The sequence below is a fragment of the Mustelus asterias genome, chromosome 3 (assembly GCF_964213995.1).
Source record: "Mustelus asterias chromosome 3, sMusAst1.hap1.1, whole genome shotgun sequence".
NCBI lineage: Eukaryota > Metazoa > Chordata > Chondrichthyes > Carcharhiniformes > Triakidae > Mustelus > Mustelus asterias.
Genome location: NC_135803.1, coordinates 154,309,367 through 154,319,913, shown reverse-complemented (window position 1 = coordinate 154,319,913; position 10,547 = coordinate 154,309,367). Strand labels below are relative to the sequence as shown.

Sequence of the window (10,547 nt, the reverse complement as noted above, 5' to 3'; positions counted from 1 at the left end):
AATCATAGAATCCTACAGTGCAGAAGGAGGCCATTCGGCCCGTCGAGTCTGCACCGACCACAATCCCACCCAGACCCTATCCCCATAACCCCACAAATTTACCCTGTTAATCCCCCTGACGCCCTAAGGGTCAATTTAACCTGGTCAATCGACCTAACCCGCACATCTTTGGACTGTGGGAGGAAACCGGAGCACCCGGAGGAAACCCACGCAGACACGGGGAGAATGTGCAAACTCCACACAGACAGTGGCCCAAGGCCGGAATCCAACCTGGGTCCCTGGCGCTGTAAGTCAGCAGTGCTAACCACTGTGCTACCGTGCTGCCCAAATAAAACACCCCAAGGCACTTTGTGGGAGGATTATCAAATAAAACTTCCCACTGAGCTGCCTGAGGACATGTCTGGACAAGTACTAAGGTTTTTTAATTTGATTTATTATTGTCACATGTATTGGTATACAGTGAAAAGTATTGTTTCTTGTGCGCTATACAGACAAAGCATACTGTTCACAGAAGGAGAGAGCGCATGTAGTGTTACAGTCATAGTTAGGGTGTATGGGGATCCTTAATTACGCTGGCTGCTTTGCCGAGGCAGCGGGAAGTGTAGACAGAGTCAATGGATGGGAGGCTGGTTTGTGTGATGGACTGGGCTTCATTTACGGTTGACTTTTAAAGAGGGGGCCGATGCCGTGAAGGCATTTGAAGGTGAGGATCAGAATTTTAAACTTTCGGCAACGTCAGAATGGCCATCAATGTTGGTCAGTGAGACCAGGGGCGACGGGTGAACAGAAGGTGGTGCAAGCTCGCCTGTGAAATTCAGATCAGCTCAAGTTTACGCCGGGTGCAATCTGTGTCTGAATCATTAACCTCGCTTTCGTCTTTTCGAATATGTTGAGTTTTTAAAAAAAACTTTCTGCAGAACCTGCAGTACCACCAAGCTCCAGTTGAGTGCGCTGATGAGAAATATCTGTTCCTGTGGAAAAGCTGCGCCACCAGAAGGAATTATGCAGTACAGCAACCTTTCAGAACCGGAGGGATAAATATATATATATCACACAGAATTGTTACAACACAGAAAAAGGCCATTCGATCCATTGTGTCTTCGCTAGCTCTCCAAAAGAATTTAGCACAGCGCATGCACCTAACCTAAAAGAGCAATTTACCCAGTGCCACTTCCCTGCCTTCTGCTCATCCATTTCAGATCACCTAAATTCCAGTGGTTAGCACTGCTGTCCCAGTGCCAGGGACCCGCGTTCGATTCCAGCTTTGGGTGACTGTGTGCAGTTTTCACTTTCTTCCTGTGTCTGTGACGCTTTCCTCCGGGTGCTCCGGTTTCCTCCCACGCTCTAAAGATGTGTAGGTTGGGTGGATTAGCCATGGTAAATGCACGGAGTTATGAAGATGGGGTGGTCCTGGGTAAGATGCTCTTTTGGAGAGTTGGTGAAGACTTGGGCAGAATAACTTCTTTATGCACTGTAGGAATTGCATGGTTCTATGGAATGTCTTCATTGGACCTGTCTCCACCACACTCTCAGACAGTGCATTCCAGATCCTAACCACTCGCTGTGTGAATCTGTCTCCACCACACTCTCAGGCAGTACATTCCAGATCCTAACCACTTGCTGCATGAAAAGGATGTTTTTGCTCGTTGCCATTGCTTCCTTTGCCAAAGACCTTAAATCAGTGCCCTCTGGTTCTCAATCTTGTGGTTAAAGCTAAACAATATATACACATCTGGAAATAGTGCACAGGGTTACGAACATAGCATGGTTCAAGTTTGTTATGGGCAAGGAGAAAGTGGGCGGCACAGTGGTTAGCACTGTTGCCTTACAGTGCCAGGGGCCCAGGTTCAATTCCAGCCTCGGGCGACTGTGTAGAATTTGCACGTTCTTCCCGTGTCTGCATAGGTTTCCTCCCACATTCCAAACATGTGCGATTTAGATTAATTGCCCCTTGAGTGTCAGGGGGATTTGCAGGGTAAATACCTGGAGTTATGAGGATACGGCTTGGGTGGGATTATTGTTGGTGCAGACTCAATGGGCCAAATGGCCTCCTTCTGCACTGTAGGGATTTTATGATTCTATTCCAACCAAATGCTGAATTGCGCTAGATACCATGTTCTAAGACTTTTACTGTAGCAAACAAACTACAAATAACATTGACTAAACATTACTTAATCGGCTACTAAATACATTAAATGAGAGAAAAGGTATTCCCCACTAAATTCTTAGTACACATGAAAACCTCACATCATGATGATACATTAAAGCACATTCTCAGCATAAATGTATAGTCTATTTAAAATTCTGCACACTTATGGCCCTCCACCAGGATGAACCTTCAAATATCCTTTTAAATAAAATCTCCTCACCTAATCCTCTGAATATTAAAGTAAAGCTTATTTATTAGTCACAAGTAAGGCTTACATTAACACTGCAATGAAGTTACTGTGAAATTCTCCTAGTCGCCACAGTCCGTGCCTGCTTGGGTCAACGCACCTAACCAGCACGTCTTTCAGACGGTTGGAGGAAACTGGAGCACCCGGAGGAAACCCGCACAGACACGGGGAGAATGTGCAGACTCCACACAGACAATGACCCAAGCCAGGAATCGAACCTATGTCCCTGGCGCTGTGAGGCAGCAGTGCTAACCACTGTGTCACTGTGCCGCCCCATATTACCAAATGGATTTCCAGTTAGTTTATAACATGCTACACAAGCTTTAGTTCTACAAATCGGGAATCCTTTCTCACCAACACTCTGGAGAGCTTGGGACTCGTCTCCTTGGAGAGCAGAAGGCGAAGAGGAAATTTGATAGCAAGCAATTAGGAAGGCAAATGGTATATTGGTTTTAGTTTCAAAAGGATTTGAGTTCAGAAGTCGAAATATCTTACTACAGTTATACAGGGCTTTGGTGAGAACACACCTGGAGTATTGTGTGTAGTTTTGGTCTCCCTAACTAAGAAAGGATGTACTTGCTATAGAAGGGGTGCAGCGGAGAGTCACTAGACTGATACCAGGGTTGGTAGCATTGCTAGCCACTGATTTGATTCAATTTAATTTATTATTGTCACATGTATTAGAATATAATGAAAAGTATTGTCTCTTGTGTGCTATACAGACAAAGCATACCGTTCATAGAGAAGGAAACGAGAGAGTGCAAAATGTACAGTTATAGTTGAGGTTTAGAGAAAGATCAACTTAATGCGAGGTAGATCCAATCAAAAGTCTGATGGCAGCAGGGAAGAAGCTGTTCTTGAGTCGGTTGGTGCATGACCTCAGACTTTTGTATCTTTTTCCTCTAAGGAAGAACATGGAAGAGAGTATATCGGGGTGCGTGGGGTCCTTAATTATGCTGGCTGCTTTGCCAAGACAGCGGGAAGTGTAGACAAAGTCAATGGATGGGAGGCTGGTTTGCATGATGGATTGGGCTACATTCATGACCCTTTGTGGTTTCTTGCGGTCTTGGGCACAGCAGGAGCTGTGATACAACCAGAAAGAATGCTTTCAATGGTGCATCTGTAAAACTTGATGAGAGTCGTAGCTGACATGCCAAATTTCCTTAGTCTTCTGAGAAAGTAGAGGCGTTAGTGAGCTTTCTTAACTATAATGTCGGCATGGGGGGACCAGGACAGGTTGTTGGTGATTTGGACACCTAAAAACCTGAAGCTCGCGACCATTTCTACTTCGTCCCTGTTGATGTAGACAGGGGCATGTTCTCCTCTACGCTTCCTGAAGCCGATGACAATCTCCTTCATTTTGTTGACATTGAGGGAGAGATTATTGTTGCCGCACCAGTTCACCAGATTCTCTATCTCATTCCTGTACTCTGTCTCGTCATTGTTTGAGATCCGACCCACTACAGTGGTTTCATCAGCAAATTTGAAAATCGAGTTGGAGGGGAATTTTGCCACACAGTCATAGACCATAAGACCATAATAAGGGGGTAGAAGATGAAATATGAGTGCAAGCTAGCTAGTAATATAAAAGAAGATAGAAAGAGTTTTTTTCAATGTATAAAAGGTAAGAGAGAGGCAAAAATAGACATTGGACCACTGGAAAATGAGACTGAAGAAGTAATAATAGGAAACAAAGAAATGGCAGAGGAACTGAATAGTTACTTTGCATCAGTCTTCACGGTGGAAGAGACCAGTGGGATGCCAGAGCTCCAGGAGAGTCAGGGGGCACAGGTGAGTGTAGTGGCCATCATTAAGGAGAACGTTCTGGGGAAACTGAAAGGTCTGAAGGTGGATAAGTCACCTGGACCGGATGGACTCACCCCAGGGTTCTAAAAGAGATTGCTGAGGAAGTTGAGGAGGCATTGGTGGTGATCTTTCAGGAATCACTGGAGGCAGTGAGGGTCCCAGAGATCTGGAAAGTAGCTAATGTAACACTGCTGTTTAAGAAGGGAGGGAAGCAACAGGCGGGAAATTATAGGCCGGTTAGCCTGACTTCGGTCATTGGCAAGATTTTAGAGTCCATTATTAAAGATGAGATTGCGAGTACTTGGAAGTGCAGGATAAAATAGGTCTGAGTCAGCATAGCTTGTCAAGGGGAGGCCATGTCTGATAAATCTGTTAGAGTTCTTTGAGAAGGTAACAAGGAAGTTAGATAAAGGAGAACCAGTGGGCGTGATTTATTTAGAGTTCCAAAAGACCTTTGACAAGGTGCCGCTAGGAGACTGTTAAATAAGTTAAGTGCCCACGGTGTTAAGGGTAAGATCCTGGCATGGATAGAGGATTGGCTGACTGGCAGAAGGCAGAGAGTGGGGATAAAGGGGTCTTTCTCACAATGGTAGCGGTGACGAGTGATGTGTCTCAGGGGTCAGTGCTGGGATCACAACCTTTCACAATATACATTAACGATTTGGAAGAAGGAAATGAAGGCATGATTGCTAAGTTTGCAGATGATACAAAGATATGTAGAGGGACAGGTAGTATTGAGGAAGCAGGGGGGCTGCAGAAGGACTTGGACAGGTTAGGAGAGTGGGCAAAGAGCTGGTAGATGGCATACAATGTGGGAAAGTGTGAGGTTACGCACTTTGGAAGGAGGAATGGAGGCATAGACTATTTTCTAAATGGGGAAATGCTTAGGAAATCAGAAGCACAAAGGAATTTGGGAGTCCTTGTTCAAGATTCTCTTAAGGTTAATATGCAGGTTCAGTCGGCAGTTAGGAAGGCAAATGCAATGTTAGCATTCATGTTGAGAGGGCTAGAATACAAGAGCAGGGATGTACTTCTGAGGCTGTATAAGGCCCCGTATCTAAAGAAGGATGTGCTGGCCTTGGAAAGGGTCCAGAGGAGGTTCACAAGAATGATCCCTGGAATGAAGAGCTTGTCGTATGAGAGACAGTTGAGGACTCTAGGTCTGTATTCGTTGGAGTTTAGAAGGATGAGGGGGGATCTTATTGAAATTTACAGGATATTGCGAGGCCTGGATAGAGTAGACGTGGAGAGGATGTTTCCTCTAGTAGGAAATACTTGAACCAGAGGGCACAACCTCAGACTAAAGGGACGATTCCTTAAAACAGAGATGAGGAGGAATTTCTTCAGTGGTGAATCCATGGAATTCTTTGCTGCAGAAGGCTGTGGAAGCCAGGTCATTGGGTGTCTTTAAGACAGAGATAGATAGGTTCTTGATGAAGAAGGGGTTCAGGGGTTATGGGGAAAAGGCAGAAGATTGGGGATGAGAAAAATAACAGCCATGATTGAATGGTGGAGCAGACCCGATGGGCCGAGTGGTCTAATTCTGCTACTATGTCCTTTGGTCTTATGGACTTATGCATACCTAAAATCTTGAAGCCTTCGACCATTTCTACTTCATCCCCATTGATATAGACAGGGGCATGTTCTCCTTTACGCTTCTTGAAGTCGATGACAATCTCCTTTGTTTTGTTGACATTGAGTGAGAGATTATTGTTGCCACACCAGTTCACCAGATTCTCTATCTCATTCCTGTACTCTGTCTGGCCATTGTTTGAAATCTGACCCACTACGGTGGTGTCGTCAGCAAACTTGAAAATTGAGTTGGAAGGGAATTTGGCCACACAGTCAAAGGTGTATAAGGAGTATAGTAGGGGGCTAAGAACACAGCCCTGGGGGGCACTGATGTTGAGGATGATCGTGGAGGAGGTGTTGTTGCCTATCCTTACTGATTGTGGTCTGTGGGTTAGGAAGTTCAGAATCCAGTCGCAGAGGGAGGGACCGAGGCCCAGGCCACGGAGTTTGGGGATGAGATTTGTAGGAATAATGGTATTGTGCTGCTGTGCTGCCCTACAATGGATGGGAGGCTGGTTTGTGTGATGAACTGGGCGACATTAACAACTCTTTGTAGTCTCTTGCGGTGTTCGTCAGAGAAGAAGCTGTGACAAGCTGTAATAGAACCAGAATGGACGCTTTCATAGAATCATAGAAACCCTACAGTGCGGAAGGAGGCCATTCGGCCCATCGAGTCTGCACCGACCACAATCCCACCCAAGCCCTACCCCCACATATTTACTTGCTAATCCCTCTAACCTACGCATCTCAGGACTCTAAGGGGCAATTTTTAACCTGGTCAATCAACCTAACCCGCACATCTTTGGACTGTGGGAGGAAACCGGAGAACCCGGAGGAAACCCACGCAGACACGAGGAGGATGTGCAAACTCCACACAGACAGTGACCCGAGCCGGGAATCGAACCCGGGACCCTGGAGCTGTGAAGCAGCAGTGCTATCCACTGTGCTACCGTTCTGTGGTGCATCTGTAAAAGTTGGTGGGAGTCTTGATGGCCGTGCCAAATTGCGATGTGCCGGGGTACATGTGCACCCAGTGTGGGTGCTCTGGGTGTGGAAGGCTCGGTCTGGGAGTGTGGGGTGGGCTTGGGGGGGGGGGGGCCAAGTCTCAGTGCAGCGCCACCTCTGGCCGGCCTGGGGAAGCGCACCCAGCGGAGAGAAACTACAACCCCCCAGAAACGCCCGCGCTGCGCATGCGCACAGCCCGCTCGCCGTCAACGGCCAATCCGATTGGGCGGCTGGGGTCCCGCCTCCCGGTCCAATCGCGTGCGAGGATACTGCAGCTGCTGGGGAGCCGGCTTTGGAATCAACATTAAATTTAAATCTTTCAATTCCCCCTCACCGAGCCCGGGATGGGGGCGAACGGCAGCACCAGGCGCGTCTCCTTCGGCAAAGACCATCAGGAGCGAGTGACAGTTTTACAGGGAATGAGGGTGAGTGAGCGGGACAGACAGGCAGGAGGGGGGGGGGTAAATGGGCAGAGGGGGGAAAGGGGGTTAAATAGGGAGGTCTTGGGGTTAAGGGGGTAAATTGGGAGTGAGGTAAAGGGGGTAACTGGGGAGAGTGGTAATGGGATAAATGGGGATGGGGTAAGGGGGGGGAGAGGGGTAAATGGGCAGAGGGGGTAAATTGGGAGAGGGATAAATGGGGTAACTAGGGAAAGTGGTAATGGGGTAAATAGGGAGGGGTAAATGGGGAAGGGGTAAATGGGCAGATGGGGTAAATGGGGTTAAATAGGGAGGTCTTGGGGTTAAGGAGGTAAATTGGGAGTGAGGTAAAGGGGGTAAATGGGGTAACTGGGGAGAGTGGTAATGGGATAAATGGGGATGGAATAAGGGGGGAGAGGGGAAAAGGGGATATGGGGAGAGGGGTAAATGGGCAGAGGGGGTAAATTGGGAGAGGGATAAATGGGGTAACTCGGGAAAGTGGTAATGGGGTAAATGGGGAGGGGTAAATGGGCAGAGGGGGTAAATGGGGTTAAATAGGGAGGTAATGGGGTTAAGGGGGTAAATTGGGAGTGAGGTAAAGGGGGTAAATGGGGTAACTGGGGAGAGTGGTAATAGGTTAAATAGGGAGGGGTAAATGGGCAGAGAAGGTAAATAGAGAGAGGGTACAGAGGAAAAATGGGGAGAAGGGTAAATGGGAGAGAGGTAAAGAGATACATTTGGAGACAGATAAAGGGGGTAACGGGAGAGTGGTAACAGGGTAAATGGGGAGGGATAAAGGGGGTAAATGGAGAAGTGGGTAAATGGGGAGATGGTTAAGGTAGTAAATGGGGATGGGGTAAATGGGGAGTGGGATAAAGGGGATAAGTGTGGGAGGTTGTAAAGCTGTAACTGGGAGAGGGGTAAAGAGGGTAAGACCATAAGAAATAGGAGTAGGCTGTTTGGCCCCTCAGGCCTGCTCTGCCATTCAACAAGATCAAGGCTCATCCAACACTCCTCAGGTCCACTTTCCTGCCCTTTCCCCGTAATCCTTGATTCCCTCACTGATCAAAAATCTATCCATCTCAGCTTTAAATACACACAAGGACTCTTCCCCCCCACAGCTGTGGCAAGGAGTTCCAAACACTTTCAACCCTCCGAGAGAAGAAATTCTTCCTCATCTCAGTCTTAAATTGGTGCCCCTTTATTCTGAGGCTCTGCCCTCTGGTCCTAGACTCTCCCATGAGGGGAAACACCCTCTCAGCATTTACCCCGTCAAACCCCTTACAAATCATATATGTTTCAATGGGATCAACACTCATTCTTCGAAATTCCAATGAGTAGAGTCCCAACTGTTTAACTTTTCCTCATGAGACAATCCCTCCACACCGGGATCATTCTAGTGAACCTTCTCTGAACTGTCTCCAGTGTAATAACATCTTTCCTTAAATAGGGGAACCAAAACTGCTCCACATGTGGTCACCAGTACCTTGTAAAGTTGCAGCCAGACTTCCCTCCTCTTGTAGTCCAGCTACTTTGAAATAAGATAAAAGCAAAATACTTTGGATGCTGGAATCTGAAACAAGAACAGAAAATGCTGGAAAATCTCCGCAGATCTGACAGCATCTGTGGAGAGAGAATAGAGCCAACATTTCAAATCTGGATGATTCAATCCAGACTTGGAAATGTTGGCTCTATTCTCTCTCCACAGGCGCTGTCAGACCTGCTGAGAGTTTCCGGCATTTTCTGTTTTTTCTTGCCCCGAGATACAAGGGCTGACATTCCATTAGCCTTCCTGATTACCTGCTGCACCTGTGTGCTAGCTTTCTGTGTCTCGTGCTCATGTAACCCAAGTCCCTTTGTGTTGCAGTTTTCTGCAAGTTTTTCTCCATTTAAATAATACTCCGTTCTTTTGTTCTCCCTTCCAAAAGGAACAACTTCACATTTTCCCACTTTATACTCCATTTGGCAACATTTTACTCACTCACTTAACCTATCAATATCTCTTTATAAACTGTTTCATAAAATCATTGAATCCCTACAGTGCAGAAGGAGGCCATTTGGCCCATCAAGTCTACACCAACAACAATCCCACCCAGGCCCGATCACCGTAACCCCACATATTTACCCACGAATCCCTCTAACCTACGCATCCTGGGACACTAAGGGGCAATTTAGCATGACCAATACACCTAACCTGCACTGGACTGTGGGAGGAATCCAGAGCACCCAGAGGAAACCCACGCAGACACGGGGAGAACATGCAAACTCCACACAGACAGTGATCCAAGCTGGGAATCGAACCCAGTTCCCTGGAGCTGTGAGGCAGCAGTGCTAACCCCTGTGGCACCGTGCCACTGTTTGTATCCCCCTCGCAACTTGCCTTTCCACCTATTTTTGTGTCTTCTGCAAATTTGGCTTTAGTATATTTGCTTCTTTCCTCCAAGTCATTTAAATATATTGTAAATAGTTGTGATCCCAGCATTGACCCTTGTGGAACCCCACTGGTTACAGGTTGCCAACCTGAAAGATAACTCCTTAATCCCACTTGCTGTGTCCTGCCCATTAGCCAATTCTCTATCCATGCCAGTATACTATCTGCAACACCGCAAGTCGAGATCCAACACATCTACTGGTTCCCCTCCATCCACTTTGGTTGAGACTTCCTCGAAAATCTCTAATAAATTCGTCAGATACAATTTCCCTTTCAGAAAGCCATGCTGAATCTGCTTGATTAGATTATGGTTTTCTAAATGTGTTGCTATTACTTCCTTAATAATTAACTCCAACATTTTTCCAACAATCGATGTTAGGCTAATTACCCTACACTTGCCTACCTTTGGCCTCCTCTCTTTTTGAACGGGTATCACATTGGCAGTTTTCCAATCCTCTGGTACTTCTCCAGAGGGGTGGGTGGATGGATGGTGAGTGGAGAAAGGAGTGGATGGGAGGGAGAGGGATGGGTAGGGGAGTTGGGTGGGGGAAGGAGTAGGGAGGAGATGTGGGTGAGGGGGGAGGGGTGAATGTGGGGGGCTGGTTGGAAGTTTGGCGGGGCTATGTGGAGGGAGTTGCAGGTGCGTGGGGTGGAGTGGACAGAGGAGTGGTGGGGTAGTGCGAGATTGATGGGTGGGGTGGAATGGGGAGGGGGGAGAAGATGTGGGATGGGGATGTTGGGGAAGCAGTGGGGGCTATGGGTTGCTGGAGTGGGGGTTGTCGAGATGGGGTTTTTGGGAGTGAGATTGGGTGTAGAAGATTAGGTGGAGTGTCGGGGAGAGGTTGGTGGAAGTGGCTGGGGGAGGGGTGTGGAGAGGGTGGTGTGTAGATGGGAGTCGATGCGGGTAGGGAGCGGAGA

The 10,547-nt window shown here is 47.4% G+C and overlaps 1 protein-coding gene across 5 annotated transcripts in view; it reads left to right on the top strand.

Annotated features, from left to right (window-relative positions):
* The first annotated feature begins 6,974 nt into the window (after positions 1-6,974).
* LOC144491738 (MICOS complex subunit mic25-like) overlaps positions 6,975-10,547 on the top strand; it is a 438,118-nt gene continuing 434,545 nt past the window's right edge. For 3 of the 5 annotated variants that reach the window (XR_013497493.1, XM_078209976.1, XM_078209979.1), the window contains exon 1: positions 7,032-7,204. Coding sequence is in view for 4 of the 5 variants with exons in the window: in XM_078209976.1 (XP_078066102.1) it covers positions 7,124-7,204 (81 nt within the window). In the remaining variant the exon portion in view is untranslated. Of the gene's footprint in view, positions 7,205-10,547 lie in introns of all 5 variants that reach the window. The other 2 variants (XM_078209978.1, XM_078209977.1) reach the window with 2 other exon arrangements.